The sequence below is a fragment of the Ostrinia furnacalis genome, unplaced genomic scaffold, assembly GCF_004193835.3.
Source record: "Ostrinia furnacalis isolate ACB-3 unplaced genomic scaffold, ASM419383v2 OfSCF1403, whole genome shotgun sequence".
Lineage (NCBI taxonomy): Eukaryota > Metazoa > Arthropoda > Insecta > Lepidoptera > Crambidae > Ostrinia > Ostrinia furnacalis.
Window position 1 is genome coordinate 122,044 of NW_021131642.1, and position 22,242 is coordinate 144,285.

The window sequence follows — 22,242 nt, forward strand, 5'->3', positions numbered from 1 at the left end:
TGTAAGGTGTACTCCAATAAAGTGATATCCACTAGACTCGGTGGACATGTAAATATTATAACGTAAGTCGTTGTGCACCTTGTCTAATGGAAATTAGGTGTATATTTGAGAATTATCCTGGGTGTGGTCTCTCGGTGTTGCAGTATACAGACAAAAGAGACTCGTCCACGATTCTGCAGCTTATTTAATAGTATCTATACTGATAATGTCACAGATTATAAATATTTGTCACTAAATTGCCGCAATACGTTAGATTTCGTTATAGTGTGACATTGAACGCTGATGAAAGTGCAAACGGTTATGACTCGTAAAGATGACTTGTTTTGTTGTAGATGGCACTTCGAGTTATCAATTTATAAACATACTTCGTAGACGCTGATCTCGGCTGTCAAGTTGATAACGAGGTGATTGTCATAAGTCAAAGACGTTTGTCATTTTAACAGCTCGTTTGACGTCCCTATTGTGTAGAAAGAAACAAACTGTGCGAAAAATGTCGTGTGCACTATTGATAATTACACTGCGGCAATTTTTGGCAAATCTGTATAAAAACATCATCCAACGGTATCTGGAATGTCGATCGACTTGATATCACAAGTTTCAAGATAACTGCTCCTCTTGATCGATATCTGTCAAAAGCAGCAGCTGTCGTGACATTTGACGTCACCAATTCGATTGGCATTCGAAAAACCGGAGGTGAATGAACTGTATATTATTGGGAATCTACTAGTTTGTAATATTATGGGCATTCAGCAGACCAATAAATACCTAAAATGACAAATTCCCTCAACGGATTTTGATATTTATGCCTTTAGTATAAACCTCAAAATCGATTGAGGAAATTCGTCATGCAGTGATAAATTGATGTGCTGGTTTAAATCAAAGTATTAACAATCTGACTTTTAAATATAAACTCTAAACTCCCTAAAGTTATATTTGACAGTGACAAGTTTATGACACAGATCAGTGGCTGGCGTTTTGACATTTGAAGCGAACATTGACTGAGATAATATTGTGGTGAATCGTGATTCGTGAATGAACGATGTGTGATTTTAATAATTTTGTATGTCGACATAAGATAGTTTTATAGTATGAAGTAAGGGAGAGCGGGGAAAGAAATATACTAGATTTTTGGTAAAGGAAATTCGTAAATTTATAAAAAAAAATAATGATNTATATATTAATGATTATTTAGTTTTCTACACCATACTGCTGGCCAGTGTCGTGTAGAAATGACGAGCCAATTGACTCAGATTGGTTCAGTAGTCATGCACAGTCAGCGTCATATGTACATGCGTATTTGATTTATATCTGACTCCCAACTAAATTTTGTGCTGAGTATACATGAGGCAACTTTAAAGGGGGATGCATTTAAAATGTAACTAGCGAGGAAGTTGTATGTGAAAAGAGGATATCTGGATTCGCCTAAAATGTGTGAAATATCACAAATTGGACACTGTCTGAAGGATTGTATTATAGCAATAATCGTAACTTTTTATATTAACTTCGAAGTCAATGAGTGAAGCAAGTAGCATTTTCACTTATGATAATGTCATTTTTAGCAACGCTGTAAAGATAATCGAAACGCAAGCCAATTTGAACCATTAAACAATTGCCTTACGATCTCCTTTCGATGTGAATCGACGGTGTAATTTGATAGGGATATGATTGTATGATATTTACCTTGTGTGTGAACGAGACAGCGCCATACTCATGCTGCGTCTCTTTCACGCAATCAATATATTAATATGTATTCATTAGAAGCTAGTTCTTTCCGTGTATTTGATTGTATTATGTACTTTTGTATTGTAAGTTTAAAACAATAATATGAAAACAAAGCTCGGTATGTAAACGTAAGTGTTCTACTGCCAGAACATCTTTTGTTAAATTCAACCAATAGAGATTCAAAAATAAATTTACATTATTATAAACTGGCCGGGCCTTGGGTTCTACACCATAATTGACACCATTCATTTCTAAATCCCATCCATGCACACGTTTAAAATTATATTTAAAAACTGATTTACCATTAAAATTGTAAACAAATCTATGTAACACAACATTTTGACAGTTCACTAAAAGTCAATGTCATTTGTACAGCAGCGTCAAATAGTTGGTGACACCCAAAGTAGACAAAAAGCTCGCAACACGTCTTTGTTACAATTGGAATAAGGTTGTGTTGGCAACTCTTGGTCACTTTGGGTGTCACGAACTATTGGTAACTGACTGCTGAGTGGTGTCAATCACTTATTTTTCATTGTAATCTATCAGATTTTCTGGTATTGGAACATTTACGTCAAATAATACGTTGACAATTCACAAGAGCTTACAGATTAACCGTTAGTTGTAGAGTGGAACCATATCATAGTGTTGTGAGAATGGTTCGTGCCGATATCGATGTAGGTGGTCACTACTGGATGTGTCGATAAAATTTGCGATAAACCTAATCACCAGCTGAGGATATCCCACTAATGCTAATACCATCATCTATCGTCTATCACTAAAAACTATCGTCATTGTAAAAAAAAATAACCTCACTGATCCATCACAATAAGAAGTTTAAAATTGTTTTTGAAATTCTAGAGAAATAAATAAATGCCTATATCGACATTTTTATCGACACAACTGTCGTAGCGTCACTGACATAAAAACAAATATTACTCTCTATCATATTATCCTCGATTTGACTTCGAAATACACGTGTACAAATCAATATTCTAACGACACTGCGTGTTGTGATTTTAGGGGGGTAGCCCATTCAACTTGCAGTGTGTCGATCATTTTATACTCGTAACAAATCGATCCAATCATCACATATCGACACACTGCATTACGATCAGAACATCGAATACCAATGTACATAATTTGATAATCGCAAAGCATACGGTTTGCTTAGCACGGCGGTTTATATCCAGGTCAATACGATTGTACGTATTATGTCTAGTATAGGGCTCGCGGGCGCCGAAGGCCGCATAGGTAGATAAATTCCCTTCACAACATTGTAAGGGATTTGGTTCTCGGACTTTTCCGTATTGTTAATACGTTCGATTTTCGCCTTGATAACTGAGCAATATTCTATATACGTTTATATGTAGGACCGAAGCCAAATTTCTAACAATTTTAATAGGCTTTTACTTTGTTTGGACGCGTCGTTTCTGAGAAACGGCCGCCTGAATCGTATTTATTTAGTTCTATGTTAGTCGTATGTGGAATCCTGTGTGAGTGCGCGACTGCTGGTCTGATTTTGAGTGTCAATTATACACTGAGACTGTCGATTGTACCTGTCAACATTTCGCCAACGTATTTGATGACACGCGAGTGTTACCGTTTCATTGTTAAGGCTGCTATACACGTGGGGTATGGGAAAATACTATAAACAAAAGCCCATCCGGTGTTAACCATCATATTGTATTTACACGAAAACCCCGGCGCGTATTTAAGATGCATCACAAAAGTAATTTTAGTACTAAAAATGAAACGTACAAAGGTCATTATTGTACACATTTTTGACAGGTACAATCGACCGAAGCGCTTTGATTTCGCGCAACGCTATCTATCTGTGGACTTTAGTTTTATTTACGTATTTATGTTCGTGTATCGCTGGAATTATGTTCCGATGTTAGTGTAAGTATCTTCCAGTGTATGAATGTTCGTATAGTCTCGTCGCGACAACTGATAGGTCAACAAGTGTCAAACATGACTGTCCACTACGGCTGATTTGAGTTTGTGATTTCTAAGTACTAATATGATACATGATGTCGTGCCCTGCGTGCCCAATCTACTGCACGTAGGAAAATTTAGTGAATGCTACTGACAACGCCACTCTTGTAGCAGTTTTGGGCTGACACTGTGTAGGTTTGTTGTCGACACGACAAGAAGAAAAATTACTAGTAAAAACAGAGCAAAGCAGGTAAAAAGGTNGTAAAGTATTTAAAAACAATCTATCAAAGATACTTTCTTAAAAATAACTTGAAAGTCGATCTTAGCTATCTCTACTATTAACATTATTTTTGAGTCAAAAGACCCGTCCGGTCATCGTGGGGAGTGTAGTCAAAATCCTCCATTTGCATCTGGTAAGTTTGAGAGGGTCGTGCTCCTCCTACAGTGGAAACCCAATGACCTGATTGATGATGATAATGATGATGAAAGAGACAGATTGAATAGAATTTTGTGTAAAATACCACCTTTTCAATAGAAGCTAGTTTCCTTCAGCTTATATGGTGTGATTATAATGTAAGTACAGTGATATCATGAACTCAAATCAGCACGCGAGTAAACTGTAAACTGTATGTCTATAACGCGACGCGATTTTAACTTCAAGGCGTGTATACTTTGTCAATTCGCACCGCATCAATTCGAATTCGTAAATATCTATTTAATACATACAATAGTAAAATTAATTATAGACTTGAAAACCAACATAATATTAATGACAGATCATTCAGACATTATTTTGAAAATATTTTCAATTTCAAAATACATATTTGCGTAACATCCGAACTCTTGGAAGAATTAAAGCCTTTAACAGTCATAGCATAGTCAAATTTTTCATTGTTTTTGTACCTTAAGACAAGCGAATAAGATTCAAAATATGGTGGGAACTATATTCCCTCTACTGTTGCTATTTAATTATAAATCAATTTGATGTCACAGTGTCATTCAACAAATGCATCTGACATAGCTCCCTTGTACACTAAAATTGCGAATGTGTGCGATGCGAAGTGACAGAGTGTAACCGAGCCTTAACACTGCCTTAATGTTACACTAGCGCCATCTAGCGACGCGGGCGCAAGTAGCATTGACAATAAATTGATAGGTTAGGTAGCTAGGGCTGCGGACGCACTGTGACAGATCCTTTCAGACTTTGAAACAAAGCTAAAAACTGTTGAGTCCAGTTTTTCACACAAGCAAAAATTATAAGACTTGTGGTTGGTTTAATATCAATTGTATTGATTGATTCAAAATTCGATATTTTGAATCACTAGATTGAGTCGATGCTTGAAACTTCAATTTTTATTTGCAATAACTGATTATAATTTAGTCAAGTGGGAAATTATTTCCATTTGATACAATTTATTTATGAAGGTACATAAATATTAACTCTTGATAAATGGTCCAGATTACTCGAGGTGAACAAATAACACACTAATGTCGACTCGAAATGATTTGAAAACGGGACACACAAAATTAAATGTAAATACCATATAGTGACCTTAATGGTAACTGAACCTAACCACTAATTACAGATTTGGGCTCAGCAAGTGGGGAATACTCGTGTAAAATATTAAATCTTTGGCAAAACAGTTAATTTTTACAAAAATCTGTCTTTCTACGTCGCAGTTCAATAGAACGTTCGATTTCTGCTTCAAATTCTAAATAGTTATTGTTTTCTTAGTTTCTGCACAACATTTCCCCTTCGTTTCGCCTCCTTAGGTAGGTTTATGATATAAAATATAAATAAATAAGCGCGGAAACGTAGAGTAAGTTTCGATAAAACTAAAGTAACACTAAGTATGTCATATATTTACTATATCACACGTCTACGCTCGAAAAGCGACTTTTTGGACGTACCCGTGTTATCTTTTCTCATATTAGTCATATTAAAATTATCATTAAATTTAGATTTAGGTAGGACTCAAGATGTCCTACATTAAAAGCTATTATTCTAGATAACAATTTTTTGTAATTACACTTATTTTTGGAAAGTCCAACGATTGAATGGTAAATCGTGTGCGTTAACTGTACATAGACATCACACATAATACATCAATATGTTCAAATTCAATCGGGTACGTCCAACCATCACCATAACCATAGCGAAATAATAATAGTATAACATTTTCAACCTAGACTTGGAATAAATCTGTTCCATGAGGAACAAAAGAGTACCTACTACTTAGGCTGGTTACAGGTGCAGTGCACAGATAACATCTCTGCACCATCCATAGACACACCATCGAGTATGGTCATTGGTCACCATTATTTACTGCAGTGCTATACATTATCAGGGCCTCTTCAAGGCGAGAGTGAACAGGCATTTTCTGTGCACGTTTGTACCCTAGACTGCATCTCACTTAACATCATGTGTGAACATAGATTTTGGTCAAATATCTGCCTTATTCTGCGTAAAAAAATATCAGTACAGTTTCATGTCACATTTACTGTAAAACTAGACTGCATTTTCTTACGATTGTTGACAACTCACTTATATTATCAGGTGGGATTGTGGTCAAATACCTGTCTTTTTCTGCATAAATACAGCCCAATTTTGTGTCACTTTCCGTATAAGTAGACTACATTATTCTTTATTATTCAAGCTATTCGCTACCACGAAGGTGTTATACTATTGTTATTTGACTATGCCCCAACGTGTGGATCAAGGGGGGCTCAGTCCATGACCTCCGCGCGGTGCTCCCTGGGTCGCGCCAAACGTGGACAGTGACCACGGGGCGGGTCCTACATTCCTATTATACAGGGTGTACGAGAAAAAGTAGCTCGAGAAACTACGTCATCAGAAGAAACGCCACTTATCTTGATAGAATCACATGATAAACTTAACTCACTTGTCCTCAAGGTCCACATCTTAAACCCAAATGATAATGAAGTTTCTTAGAACAGTGATTTCAATAGATTCAAATCGGTCACAGTAATGTTAGGACTCTTGTTTTAGATCCTCTCAACTCAAGAACATAAAAGACTAATCATATTTTCACCTAATTCCAATATCTCACCCAAAAATTGTATCTGGTTACGTGGTTTTAAGGCGCTCTATTTTCTTGTACACACGTTTACAGGGTTTATCAAAATTGTATGCATTTCTTTAAACAGGGTTATTGATAATACTGTGCTCGTTAGAAAATTCACTCTCATTCCATCGCAGATATAAAAAGCAATTTAAACTACCTACTCTAACCCTTTGCCGGCGTTAAGAACAGAATGTTGAAACCTATAAAGAAATGCATGCGATTTTATTGCACCCTGTATGTTACCGGTGCAAATTGACAAACTCAACGAAACTATACTTCGTCAATCAAATGTACCAATTCCTAACCCACCCATGTTCATTGGACCCGCCCTTCTTGTATACCAGTCGATTAGTCGACGTTTTAGTCCGGGACAAAGTCGACAATCCCGTGGCGAATCCATGAGAGATGCCGTAAATCTATGGTCACTTTTCCTATCTCCGTTCTCTCTGGATCCGACCACAAGACTACGCGCGACGCCCGACATTGCTCATTCGGCAGTACGCCGCACTGCCGACCGGTTCTGCATTTTAGCTAGAGTAAGGCTAGTGCCGCCCCGGCAATAGTTATCGATATCGATGCTTTGAATAATTTTATGAATAGTTATAACATCAAACTGAATACGAACGTTAATTATTATATTACTATTAAACACAACCCAATAGTATATTTACTGCAGAAACAAGATTGTTTAGGATAAACTACTAGAATATACCATAGACATATTTACAAAATAATAAAAAAATACTGATCGAAACGTTCGTATAAAATTAGTGTATGTGACGACATACCGTGATTATTTATATCTTTGCTAACTAAGTCCATGGAAATGTAAGGATAGATGTATATAATGTAAATACGATTTATATATTGAGGGGAAAATGGTGTCCTTTCCCAAGCTTCTATTCGTGTATCATTTGTGATGTATAAAGATTTTCTATTTGAAAACGTTAACATTCTAAAAAATCACAAAAAAATGGGAAGGGCCTTGAGGAGCGACGCGACGGCCGCGTTCCGCCGCTCCGACTATATTATTATTATTATTGTTTTATTTCTCTTTTGTTTTTAAATTTTATTACCGCGTGTGCGTTCACTGCGTTTGTGTTTGTTGCTATGTAGAAAGTAAAGAGTAAAATTTTATGAGCGCAATGTTCCTTGTTGAGCGCCATATATGTAAAAGATGAAATATTATATATCGATATAATTTAAAGATGTCACAAACCTAGTGACGCTGTTCCGAGGTGATAGCTTCTATGGCCTCTTTTTGTATCATTTTCTTAAATGGTAATTTACGTATGAGGAGTATTGTAAGTGTTTCGAATGAGAGTTCCTTTGACCGGTTTGTAATACGGTTGTGGATAAACTTTTTTATAAGAAACCACCGTGTTGACGGTGATTCGGTATGTATCGACCCACCACAGGGGTTGCCTGAGCAACGCCCCCACTGTGTACTATATGTATCTTGTATATATCCCTGCTTACGCACATCGCATTTGTAGCATAGACGACGTACCAAAAATGTGAAACGATTCTTTCAACGGGCACGGAAGCTCAACAAATTCAAATCGATTGAAATGTCCAAAGCAAAGCTTCGCGCGCGAGCGGCGAAGAAAACTTTGTGCCTTGAAATTTTACACGAACCTTTGTATTGTTTCGAAATCTTTCTACCGCGTCCGAGCTGCGTGGAGACGCGATGCGTGTCGTAGATAGGTCTAACAAATTCGAGCAGCTTGATTCATCCGTACCTATATGGGCACTTTAATTTATTGTCATCGGGCAATGTAAAGAATATTCTATACGGTTAGAATAATGATTCTCTAAATGCCTTATGTGTGTTGACCCTCGCGGGTAGTTGTTACCAACAGTAACTGTGAACCGGGCGCGGGCCGCGGTGCCCACACGCCCCCGCGCCCGGTATGAGCAAAGACTGAAGGATTTGTATGCGGAATGTGGTATAACTGTAATGTAAATGGTTTTTATAGAGAACATGTGAAGCCTAATTCTTGTAAATTGGAGATAACGCTTGCCGCATCAGCTTGAGGGCAATCAGTTTGGCGGCGCACGCGCCGGTTTGTGCCAAACGAACGGCATTTTGTTTTACTGTATTGTTGGCGGCACGCACACCTGTGCCGGCGGATATTTTTCAATAAAAAATGATAAAAAATGTGTTTTGAACACAACAGTCGAGTGTTTTATTTTTTATTTACCTGTATACAGGTGAATTTTTCAATTATTTATTTGTAAATTAATCTAAATCGGCTCCAAAGACCTTTTACAGTATTTTACGTGTCGAATTCAGGCAACCACTCTTGAAAAATTCACTCTGAATACTCCAACCCATATTTTTATGTAAATGTTACACAAAATCGATTGACATAACAAATTAAAACCATGATGATAGAAAATGAAAAATAAATTAATTTCTTGAATAATCATAATTTATATTTCCATAATATAATACATAAATAACTTTAACTTAATATTAACAAATAAATTAATCACACTGTACACTCATCACTCAAACACATCTGGCAAAATAATAATACACAATATTCAATGTAACAATGAACATTTACACGAATGGAATGCAACTTAACATACTTTTTCAACACTCAAAATCTTTGTGGTGTAATATTTGACAAATTGGAACTTGAAACAAAAATAAGTCGATACTGTCGTGGTAATAAAATTAAACAACAATTAGTATGATTCCTTAACTGGATATTAACTAGCATATAAATCAGTCGCACAAAACAGGAATACACCTAGGCCTAGGATGTGTGCCGCGATAAGCTTTAATCGCACAATTTTATCGAGTTTACGCGATAAGTCTATACATTTGTCGTCTAAATTCATCAATAAGATTTTATCACGGCGCACATCCTAGCCCGGCTGATTGTGTGATGAGAAAATAAAGATATATTTATATTACAGTCGGCTTCAAAGAGTTCGTGACACCCAAAGTAGCCAAAAACAAATAAATAAATATCTTTGGACAATTTCACACAGCGCCATCTAGCCCCAAAGTAAAAAGTCAAAAAGTTCGCAACACGTCTTTATTACATTGGAATAAGGTTTTTAGCCACAATTGGCGTCACGAATGTCACGATCTCTTCAACGCTGACTGTACCACAATACGATACGTTGCCTCTCGTAATATCCCGACTGTACTTTCCATAGTCCAATACATTCACGATTTCTAACTACATACACTTAAACATTCTTAATATGCCTGGTGTGCGTTCTATGGACACCTTGCATCGCAGCCTGGACCTCCTCGAAGAAGCTCGTCGAGTTGTGTATGGTGGTGCCTCCCAGCACGACCCTGACGCCAGGGTAGGCCTGGTTGACCTGGTGGACTGAGAGCGCCTCCTCGTAGGTGGTCCCGCCCACCATGAAGACTATAATGTCTTGAGGGCGCCGCCCGTAGCCGGAGTCGTCGCCTGGATAAAATAGATTTATTTTAAGGCAAGTATTTGCATGGGTAAGTTAGTTTCAGTATAAAGGTAGCATTCGGATCAAGACGACCGCGACGAGAGACCACGACCCTAGACCGCGACAGGCAACCGGTCGCAGGTCGCAGGGCGACAGCTACTTACGAATCTTCGCGACACGAGTCGTGCGACCCATACGAAACTTACTAATTCTATTAAAATTTCGTCTTCGTGCGAAGAAAACAGGGCCATTTTGCATCTGTCGCGTCACGGCACTGCCTTGTGAGCGACCGAGTCGCGCGACGCAAGAAGCCGGCAGGCCACGCCCACACGTCGCGCGACTCGGTTGCTTGCATCCGTCAGCACTTTCTATTAATTCATATAAAGCAGTGGGTCGCGGTCGCCGGTCGCGGTCTCGCGTCGCGGTCGTCTTGATCCGAATGCTACCTTTAGTCTTCGCTAAAACACTCGCATTGGTGCCCGCGGCGGTTGCTGTTATGATGGTGATAAACTATAATATAGACATATTATGTAGAAACATAAATTACAAATCTGAGTCCAGTAATTTTGGTAGAATTCAATCGTCAGTATCATAGATTACAAACTGATTGGACGGTATGGTCAGCGTCAAATAGTTGGTGACACCACAGTGACACAAAGTAGGCAAAAAATTCGCAATACGTGTTTGTTACTATTGGAATAAGGCCACTTTCCGTGTCGCCTATTAAAATTTGACGTTGACTACATGGAGAATGTGGAAAATAGAATCGCAGGGTCAGCCAGATATTGGTTACCAAGCCTATCCTTCTCCCACTCTCCACCAGTCAAAAATGCAACATCTGTCTCTGACAATATACATCAAAATTGTATGTACCTCCAAGCGTGGGGTAGAGGTTCTCTCGCAGCTTGCCCTTGATGAGGTCTTCAAGAGTATCCTTGAGCACCGGCGTGTGCTGCGTGTAGATGTTCTCCACGCCGTTTAACCCCTGCGGAAGAAATGACACAACCTTGTTAGACACTTGAGGTGAACTTAGAAAATAGTAAAGAAGCCGTAAAGAAAATAGTATTTTATTATCAAAATCAAAAATATTTATTCAGTTTATAGTCCAGTCAATGAATGCTTTAACGACGGTGTAGAGAGAAATCCCTGGAACACAATTTCTGACCTCGGGACTTTATTTAGACTAGTTAGGAGGTGAACATAGTAAAAGTCCCCGCCCTTAGCCCTTAAGCCGGCGGGGAGAGGGGGGCTTAAAGGTGCCACTTTTCGGTTTTTCGCTTAATCCTCGGAAACTATGCGTCTTAGTGACATGGCTACTATGAATCAAAAAAAGCTAATTCAATTTGCTACAGGTGAGACAGTCAAGTTTTTCTATATCTATATATATAAAAGAAAGTCGTGTTAGTTACTTCGCTTATAACTCAAGAACGGCTGAACTGATTTAGCTGAAAATTGTTAGGGAGGTAGTTTAGAGCCAGGAGAAGGACATAGGATACTTTTTATCCCATTATTTATTGCCATTAAGGCGGAACAAAGTTCGCCGGGTCAGCTAGTCTTGTATAGTTTTCGCGGCATCTGCTCTAGAAGGTCTGTAATATTAGAAATTTTAATTTTGTCTTACATGTTCCCATCAGGAGAAAATCGACTACATCAACATTAAGCGAACATTATAGACATGCGGGAGCATGTTAAGCCTAGTTCCAGGGAGGGGACTGCGTCGTGCGTATATTTAGACGAACTAATTGGAGCCACTTTTGACTCCTCATCACTCACAAAGCACTGTGCATTAACACTTCAAATTTGGCTCATGTGTTGAGACTTGCAAGATAAACATCAGCTTCAAATTTCATAAATATACCTCAAGCGGTTATTTAGGTATTGACGTTCAAAAATCGACATTTAGGACACTAAAATTTATCTATTACCTGTGAAATGTTAAAATTTACTGGTTTTTTATTTGTTCCTTTGTATTTACACAACTACCTATCTGGATGCCAAATTTGAACCTTCAAGGTCATCTGGAAGTGGTTAGAATTTGGTCTTATAGGTCAGCCATGTAGATTTTTAGACGCCAATACCTAAAGAACCGTTTGAGGTATATTTATGAAATTTGAAGCTGATGCTTATCTTGCAAGTCTCAACACATGAGCCAAATTTGAAGTGTTAATGCACAGTACTTTATGAGTGATGAGGAGTCAAAAGTGGCTCCAATTGGTTCGTCTAAATATACGCACGGTGCAGTCCCCTCACTGGAACTAGGCTTAACATGCTCCCGCATGTCTAGAATATTAGCTCAATGTTGATTTAGTCGATTTTCTCCTGATGGAAACATGTAAGACAAAAATAAAATTTCCAATATTACAGGCCTTCTAGAGCAGATGCCGCGAAAACTATACAAGATATAAAAAAACTTGACTATCGCACCTGTAGCAAATTTAATAAGCTTTTTTTGGTTCATAGTAGTCATGTCACTAGGACGCATAGTTTCCGAGGATTAAGCGAAAAACCGAAAATTGGTACCTTTAAACCCCCCTCTCTCCGCCGGCTCAAGGGCTAAGGGCAGGGACTTTTGCTATGTTCACCTCCTAACTAGTCTCAATAAAGTCCCGAAGTCAAAAATTGTGTTCCACGGATTTCCATCTATAATGCTTTATTGACTGGACTATTAGACCACAAGTGGCACTTATGAACGTCAAAATATAGTAAATATTAAAAAAAGAAAAAGTAGCCCTTATGGGGCACTTTACATGTCTCCTTATCTTTTGGGCTCTACCAGCGCTTCGAGACAAACATATGGCAATCATATCAGTTCTTAGAGTCGTAATTGCTTACAACTGATTAACTGACATTTCAATCCGGACGGATGCGCGAGCATGCGTCGGCTCCGAGCGTATTCCAGCGAATACGTGCACAGACGCGCGCATTCCACGGCATTTTTGGCCGAACGGACGCTGCGCTCGCGCCGATTCCCGCCGGTCAATGTGAATCCTGCCTTTGTTACAATGAGGGTTTTCGCGAATGAAAGATCCGCTAGATGGCGGGACGTGGATGTGGGGTCTGACTGCTGCGTGATTGGTGGATTTTGACATATCTGTCAATGTCATGTCAAAAATAACCAATCATGCAGCATTTGGACCTAGCGTCTACTTATTGCCATCTGACGGATTTGTCATTCGCGAAAACAGTCATTGGAATATGGTTGTGTTGTCAATTTTGGGCACTGGGTGTCACGTACATAAAATAGCGTAGTAATAAATCATGCAGTGATTGCCAACCGACCTGGANTTTCGGTTGCCATCGTGAATGTGGTGTAATCTGACTAAACTGCATCATAACATCAGACCATCAGTGAAAAAAAGATCGCCTATTTTATTTGGCAATATTTCGACTTATCAGATATTTACTATGTATGTATTCGTCATTAGAGTGAATAGTCCAGAAAAAGAATATTTTGTTAAAGGCCTTAATATGACTTTTTGTGACTTTTTGGACTTTAAATAAAAGCCGTCATTATTATAAGCCATTTTATTAATGTTTAGCTTAAAGATTAATGTATTTCATTTTATTAATTAGGAAATTGTTGTAGTTTTTTAATATCCGGTATCCGGCCGGATAGTGAGTTACTATCCGGTATCCGGCCGGATAGTAAATTTAGGCCGGATATCCGGCCTACCGGATAGTTACCGGATATCCGTTTCATCTCTAGTATATACCATAGAAATACCATAAAAAGCCCACACAATTTATAAATGTCAATTGTGTGGGTTTTTTATGGTATTTTTGTTTTTATTTTTGAAACTGTAATGGACTTACTCACCCAACTTAATAAACTAAAAGTTTACAAATTATCCTATTTTATCTGTACTTTGTTATAATAATCAATACTTAAAATTTCAGGATCTGTCATCATGCCTACCATTTAAAATTAAAGCATGAAGACCGTGGCGCCCTGCGCGCTTCAGCGGGACAGTCCATCCCAAAAAAAAAAAAAAAAAGACCTGGAACAGCCGCTTGGTGATGGAGTGCGGCGTCATGGCGCGGAACAGCCGCTCGCTGCGCGCGCGCGCCGCCCACAGCTCCAGCGCCAGCAGCACGCGCCTGGACACAACACTAGTATTATAGACTCCTTTTTTTGCGATAGGAAATGCGCATACCCACTGGCCGATGGGGACAATCAGTGGGTTATGTGGGACTGTCATTGAAACGAAACCGCGAATTAATGTTCTAATGGTGCGTCCAGCCTTGGCGAACGAGCTCGCGCGGCACGCTGGTCATCCTGCTCACCCTGCTCTTGAGTGAGCAGGATGTCGAGTTTGCCGCGCGAGCGCGTTCGCCCAGTCTGGACGCACCATAATTATGGACATTCGTCCGCGGCTCCATCTCAAGCTACGGCTCGCTCTTGTTCCCGCTGCTTCACCCGCGTGAAATTTAGTGTCACAGATCGTCATAAATTATAGCCTATGTTATTCTGGGTTATAAACAATAATACTGTAAAGTTTCATCAAAATCCGTTCTGTAGTTTTTGCGTGAAAGAGTAAAAACAATCCAGACATCCACACAAACTTTCGCATTTATAATATTGGAATCTCACATTATAAGATTCTAATCGTGGAAGAATATTCAAATCGGTCCAAAGTTTCTGAGTCTTCAATACAAACAAATAATCAAATGTCCTCTTTTTAATGTTAGTGTAGATAACTGTTGTGAAAGAGTTACGCAGTGAGAGTTAAACAAGTTAAATTTGTTTCCTGTATCGTCCTGAAGTATCGCTTCACGGCCTGTAGCGCCGCGTCGCGTCCTGTAGCGTCGCGTCGCGTCCTGTAGCGCGTCACTCACTTGGGCTCGGGGCACTGGCGGGCTGCTAGCGACTGCAGCAGTGACGGTAGCGCGTCGCTCCCTGTAGCGTCGCGTCGCGTCCTGTAGCGTCGCGTCGCGTCGCGTCCTGTAGCGCGTCACTCACTTGGGCTCGGGGCACTGGCGGGCTGCTAGCGCTTGCAGCAGTGACGGTAGCGCGTCGCTCCCTGTAGCGTCGCGTCGCGTCCTGTAGCGTCGCGTCGCGTCCTGTAGCGTCGCGTCGCGTCCTGTAGCGCGTCACTCACTTGGGCTCGGGGCACTGGCGGGCTGCTAGCGCTTGCAGCAGTGACGGTAGCGCGTTGCTTGCGTGTGTGTGGTATCGCAGCGCATAGAGAAGTACGAGCTTGAGCGCGTCGTGGTGACGAACCGATTCGTTGGCGATGAGCGCCTTGATTCGCTGTCGATAGATACATAAATATTAATCACACTAAACTCGCAAAAAATAAAATAATTAGCTATACCAGTTTTAGTATTGAAGGTGTTAGTATTGAATTATCATATAATAAATAATAATAATAATAAATAACCTTAGACATTTTACACTGCGCTTCTAGTCCCAAACTAAGCAAAGCTTGTACTATGGGTACTAGACAACGGATATAAATATACTTAAATACTTTTTTTTTTGTAAATACATACTTATTATACATAGAAAACACCCAGTCCAATACAAACAAATATGTTCATGCACACAAATGTTTGCACTGTGCGGGAATCGAACCCGCTACCTCCGGAATAGTAGTTCGTTTCGAACCACTACACCGAACGGCCGACTCATAAGGTAGTCGATTGGGGTCATTTTTCATCTCTATGAGTGAATAAAACGTTCAAAGACTGATAGTGTCTATTACCCACCATTCCTGTATAGCCAGTATCTAAAACATGACCGCCAATCTAATAACAAAGGATAAATTAGTTCAAAAGACCCAGAGGACATTTATTGGACCCAAAGCTGGTCCACTACTGTGCCTTCACTATCCCCATAGCTCGCCCAACGCTAAGTCGACATTGTGACGTCACTTTACCCGATGTCGAAACACTCATGCTCGCTATGAATGAACTAAGCTAGACCCAAAAGCCCAGTTTAATCCTGGATTCCTGCTGATGGATTCCTGGATCCAAACTAACCTGTAAATGCTTGGCGTGGTCGCTCTGGCAGGCAATTTCTTGCTCCAACTCAGAAACGTCTAACAGGTTGTGTCGCTCCACCAGCTCGCCCACCACTGTGACGTCACTGTCCTTAATGTGACGTCACTAACCCCATTTTAACGACATTGTGACGTCACTGTCTCTACTGTCCCCAATGAACCCTCATGCTTGCTATGAACTAAGCTAGTCCCAAGAGTCCAGTTTAAGGCGGATCCACATTGAGTCCTGGAGGAAGTAAAGATAGATCCACACTGACCTGCAGATGCTTGGCGTGGTCGCTCTGGCAGGCGATTTCTTGCTCCAACTCAGAAACGTCTAGCAGGTTGTGTCGTGCCACCAGCGCCGACAGCTCGCCTACCACTGTCACGTGGCGCGTCACTGTGCCCGACATTTTCTGAAAATACCATATTCGTTAATCGTTGTGACCCCTATTTTTCTTTGAATATTCGTTTGATGTCCCTACTCTTCCCGCGGGTGTCGTAAGAGGCGACTTAGAGACTACACATCAAACAGAGAATGGGCAGCAGCGCTCTCTGACAAACATCAATCTTTTAAACTGCGATCTCCAACCCGCCTGCCAAGCGTGGAGATTATGGCAAAACCCTCCACTATAGTGTAGAAGGCTCATAGTCCAGCAGTGGACTGTAAAGGGCTGTTGATGATGATGATGATTCGTTTGATTTGCACAAAACTGTTAACAAATCATTAGGATCTAGAATTGGAGGATTAATTTAATAAGACCACACAAAAAATACGAGCTAAATACAGGAAAATCTTAATTTTACTAGACACTTATGCAGTAAGTTTACATCAAGTAAGACTAGGCGCAGACCACCGACTTTTAGTTGGCCGATATTTGGGCTCCATCTGGGGNATTATGTTGTGTTTTATTGTTGTAATAGTTATATCGTAGTTTCCGTTTCTTTCTGCAACTCAGTTTCAATCCATTAGTCACCCAATTGTTTTTATATCTTTTTAATAAGTCAACGTTTATTTTAATTTTTGGAAAACAAAGTTTATAGAGAAGCGTGAATAATTCATGAAATTTATTGAAACTTTTATTAATGTCAGTTTCGTTATAAATTTCTNCCCCGTGGTATTCGCCTGTATCGCTCACCGTTAGATGGCGCTAGCACTAGCAAGCGGTGTCCAGATTTTTTTCCTTTCTAGAGCCCCCCGTCGATTAAGTTGAATGTTGTGTAATTTGCATTTCGTTGATTTCGTTTATTATATTGTAAGGTTCGCTAAGGTTATGTTATTAAAACAATTCTGATTCGTTGACCATTTTAAAGGTCGTTGAGTTTATTTGTGTTTAATATCGTAAAAAATGACGACGACAGATTGGTGCAATGGTGTCATGGATTACCTGGTTTTGTACCCTTCAACGGCCAAGTCACACAACATTAACTATAATAATAAAGAAATCGCAGTAAGGAACCATAGACTTGGCACGACTTTGTCTAGATTTCATTACTTTTTAGAGATAAACAAGCAGCTCCATCGAGACTTGGCTAGTTTTTTACAGAATGTTTTTGGTGGGATTTTAATTTCTATGAACAATCGGCCGATAGCTCGTAGAGACGATGGCCGTTGGGGCAGAAAAGTTCTTCAGTGGCGACCACGGGCTGGAAGACGTAGCGTGGGCAGGCCTCCTACTAGGTGGACCGACGATCTCGTAAAGGTCGCGGGAAGAGCCTGGATACTACTCCGGCTGGCTTTGTCCAGCAGTGGACGTCATTTGGCTGAAACGAACGAACGAACGAACAATCGGCCGATACCAAATCGGTATAATGTGCGCACTTTCATATTTTTTCAGTTGGTGGTCTGGGCCTATGCTAAAAATACTAGCTTCTACTCGCGTCTCAGCCTGTGCCGCCATTTCAGTAAAGTATAGCCATTAATTAGCTTGAATTGCCATGCCCAACTAAAACATGTGTATTTGTATTTCCGGCTCGATTTATCGTCGTCCGTCCGTACAACTGAAAATGTGCTTCATTTACTTGTAAATTATGTACTTAGTGGCTCACCTTGAACAGCGGGTACTGCTCGACGAAGTTCTTCATGTCGTCGATGGTCTCGACCTTCTGGTGGCTCTTGGCTTTCTTCTGGAACTCGTCCATTAACAACTTCATCGTCTGCCCGATCTCGCCGAAGTTGGAGTACAGGTTCTGTTGTAAAAATATTTTTTAGATACGAGTACAAATTACCCTTCAAAGAAATCAAGGTAGAGAGATATTTTTTATTACATATCACATAAAAATATTGCATACTAGCTTTTGCCCGCGGCTTCACCCGCGTGAAATTTACTTTTTAACTGATCATCATAAATTATAGCCTATATGTTAATTTGGGTTATAAACAATAATACTGTAAAGTTTCATCAAAATCCGTTCAGTAGTTTTTGCGTGAAAGAGTAACAAACATGTTCACATCCAGACATCCATACAAACTTTCGCATTTATAATATTAGTAAGATTAAAACGACTCAATTTAGGCGGTCAGACGCAGCATGTAGATTCAGTTTCTGTCTGTAGACAGTATTTTTCTTTATTTAGGCCTTAGAATATTATTCTTCATCACCATTTCAGCCGTAGGACGTCCACTACCGAACATAGGCCTTCTCCAATGATTTCCAAAAAGGCCGGTTGGTAGACTTGGTAACAGCCTGCATCCAGCAGAAGAATATAAAAAAAGTTACTTTTTTTTTGCTGGCATGTGTGCCAAAATACTGTTTACCGTTTGACAGAATCAGAATTTAGTGTACGTATGCGTGCGTAAATGAGTTCTTTTTTCTCCGAGTCACAGTTCCAGCTAATTTCCATTTTTCTCTCGCTCTCATCAAATGGTGATTCTTTGATAGAACGAGACGACATGACCGGGAATGGGTAGCTGGAACTGTTGCAAATAGTATGTGTAAAGAATAAACACCTAAACAGACAATGTAAATGTAACCCACCTTAGCATAGAACTCGTCCTGCTCCGAAGCTAGCACGACCTCGCGCAGGTCCTGCTGTGCTTGCGGCAGGCTCACGCGGTTGTTATGGAGCCCTAGTAGTTCGTGCACCATCGCCTGGTACGTCCACTGGGGATAAGAGAGATTACACCTTCGCATGGTTGTTGTGGAAGCCTGACAAATGACTATGTCCACTGGAAACGAACATTTATATACATACTGTCCCAAAATTCAACGATAGGCCGGCGCGTAGGGTGGACGTGGTCATGAATACTTTAGGAAAAATAAGAAAAAAATTTAAAGATTCATTTTTTTTATTTTTCGTAAATTAAGCTTAGCACTGAATTTTGGGATACAGTGTATATGTTACGCTTAATGTGATAAATTGAAAATTATTAATAATAACCGGTTATTATGAATAATTACCGACAGTCGCGGTTAAAGTGATAAATTAATCACATTTAACAGTGATTATTTAATATAATTCAACCTTAGTACTAACAAATTTCATAAAAGAGAACAACATCTTGTGTACGTGCTCGTGTTCAGCCAAACTTTTGAACGTTTTGATATCATATATTAATATAATTTTGCATAATGAGTTTGGAATGTTTCTTGCATAATATTACTTTTCCATGATGCCTATAACATAATGTTTTGATTTAAAGTGAAAAATAGGTTAAGGTGCGGCGGGCTATTTAGCTAAGCCGCCTATTTAGTTTTATACACACATAAATGACCTCATATTAATCACATTTACCAAATCATGCGGTAATTATTTATAATAACCGGCGATTATTCATAATTTTCACATTTATCACTTTGACCGTAACATATACAAACACACTAGATTATTAGGGATTCAGTAACTCAAGCACTGGAAATAAATTCATTTACTTATTGTCTCCTTTTCAAAGCTTACACAGCTTCCAATACCCAATACTTTGTGAAAATTCCAACACAAAATTCTAGCCCTGAAAACTCAATTGAGTGTAAAATAAGATTTTTAGTAGCATATAAGTCAATAACTAAATCAATAAATAGGCAAAAAGTGACGTCATCTCGTCTTGCTCGTCAATACAAAAAATATCTAGTAGGATCACCTTTCACAGCTCATAAAAAGTATATCATCTGACTGACATTGTCTATCCACTAAAATTCGTCATTTCTTTTGTATGGGGTTTCGTCAACCAGTCTTTTACCCTTATTTCCATACCTGGTTCAACAATGGAGTGACCGGGTCATCCATCCTATCCAATATCAGCACGATAGGCGTAGGCACGTCTCCGGTGACCGGCACGTTATTATCTATCAACGCTGCCTCCCTCCGCAGCAGGTCTCTAAGTCTCTCCGCTAGACGAGCACAGCCGTCTGATGCGGCGTCGTAGCGGATGACAGCACGACGCTTGAGAGAGAGTAGAAGCGCTAGGAGGCCTTGAGAACAGCGCTGGAGGTGGTTCTGGTTCCAGGAACGACCTGGAAGGTTGGATAGATAGATAGAATGGAAGACTATATTTCAGAAACATAGATATAGTCTGGTCTGTGAGCACGTAGAATTTTGTCCAATGACCCCAAGCTTCCCATCCTTATTGCTCGCGCGTAATTATATTGCTGTCGCGACAGTGCGACGGGCGCCCGCAGTGAGTGTGCGAGCGCGATATCAACATAATTACGCGCGAGCGATAAGGATGGGTAGCTTGGGGTCATTGGACAAAATTCTACGTGCTCACAGACTGGGCTTTAGATAGAAATGGAAAACAATCAATCAATAGCAGCAAGGCTAGCAAGCCTATCACAGCTAGGTAGTCGGTTTCAGGAATGACCTGGTTTCATGGACCATGGTTTCTTTTTTCATTTCATTCATCATGGGCATGCCGAGGGAGGACAGGAGTTTAGCTGCCCACTCCTTTATAGCAGAAAGGACAGAAGCAACTTGGAATAAAAAATGCTGAGTATGTTAAAAGAAATTGATTCTGACAAAAATGCAGTTCTTTAAAATTTTTAAATTATAAAGGTTTGCTCTGATTGAAATTTTGATTTGATTGATTGAAATTGAAACATTGCCAAGAATTAAAAAACTACTTTGCTTCTAAGAATTCCTATGAAGTTTTAAATCTTACCATTCATACAGCCAACGATATTGAACGAGAACAAATGCTGATCCACGGCCAGGTAGTCCGCAAACACTTCGTGCACCTCACGCACTGTCTCCTGCTCGTCACACTCCGCCAACGTCTTCACGTCTGACTTGGAGATCACGTTACTGAAGTCTGAAACACCATTATCCAACATAGAAAAAAAGATAAATAGATTAATTTCACTTTTCCCAGTTTGCATATTTTGTTTCTTTTTTTCTTATAAATCTGAATCTGAATATATTCATTTCATAATAGTCAATACATGCATAACAAAAAGAACAGAAAAAACACTGGTTATATTCTTGAATGAATAAAATGTAAAACTTACATATAAAATAAACCCCATATTTTGGATGCCTCAGCTCTCTGGACAGCAGAGCTACATTCTCGGAGGTCGGTCGCACAAACACAATGCATTTCATGTGCTTCATGTTGTCCCATTTGCTGATATTGTCGATACGTTCGAAAAGATATACCTCCTTCTGGAGAATCTCCGATTGGCTGAATACCATGCTTATTATACTGGTCTGAAATTAATAAATAGACACTAAAGATCAATCGCATAATTTTAAAATGATTTCAGTAATTTCAGAAGTCAGTCTACAATTTATTCCAACTCTGTTGTTTCAATTACTGAATATGGCAATTAATATGTGCATTAGTCATGGAAATTTTAATACCTAAAGTAAAATATTTAAGCTAAGGGCAGCTAAGCATGAAATTATTTTGAAAATATTAGAAAACTTACAGTCTCCTTGTCCATAAGTATTACTTTCATTCCGGGGCCACTCTCCTCCGTCATTTTTGTTATATACATTTTAACTGCTTGTATCACATTCATTTTGTTAGTTTTTGTGTATTTTATTACCTAAAAATTCAATTTTACAAACAAAAATATCGAAAGTAAACTTGACAGATACACCATACACCCCAAATTCGTGTGTCAAACTCAAAAACTGTCAGTGAGCTTATT

General features: G+C 39.4%; 1 protein-coding gene across 1 annotated transcript; it reads right to left on the reverse strand.

The window, feature by feature from the left end:
- Positions 1 to 9,858: 9,858 nt before the first annotated feature.
- On the reverse strand, positions 9,859 to 22,202 carry Vps45 (vacuolar protein sorting 45). The gene is made up of 11 exons (XM_028304171.1): positions 22,018 to 22,202; positions 21,598 to 21,796; positions 21,252 to 21,401; positions 20,348 to 20,607; positions 19,135 to 19,260; positions 18,206 to 18,346; positions 16,435 to 16,572; positions 15,275 to 15,426; positions 14,174 to 14,273; positions 11,049 to 11,160; positions 9,859 to 10,183 (listed from the first exon to the last, which is right to left on the reverse strand). The coding sequence occupies exons 1-11, from the start codon at positions 22,108 to 22,110 to the stop codon at positions 9,954 to 9,956; spliced, it is 1,701 nt and encodes a 566-aa protein (XP_028159972.1). The 5' UTR covers positions 22,111 to 22,202; the 3' UTR covers positions 9,859 to 9,953.
- Between the last annotated feature and the right edge of the window lie 40 nt (positions 22,203 to 22,242).

Bases quoted from the DNA above. Each gene is read 5' to 3' on its own strand.
- Vps45 (XM_028304171.1), bottom strand. From the start codon at position 22,110: ATGAATGTGATACAAGCAGTTAAAATGTATATAACAAAAATGACGGAG. The intron at 16,573-18,205 runs GTGAGCCACTAA...TGGTATTTTCAG, and splicing joins AGCAGTACCCGCTGTTCAAG to AAAATGTCGGGCACAGTGAC. The intron at 14,274-15,274 runs GTGAGTGACGCG...TGTTGTGTCCAG, and splicing joins CGCCAGTGCCCCGAGCCCAA to GCGCGTGCTGCTGGCGCTGG.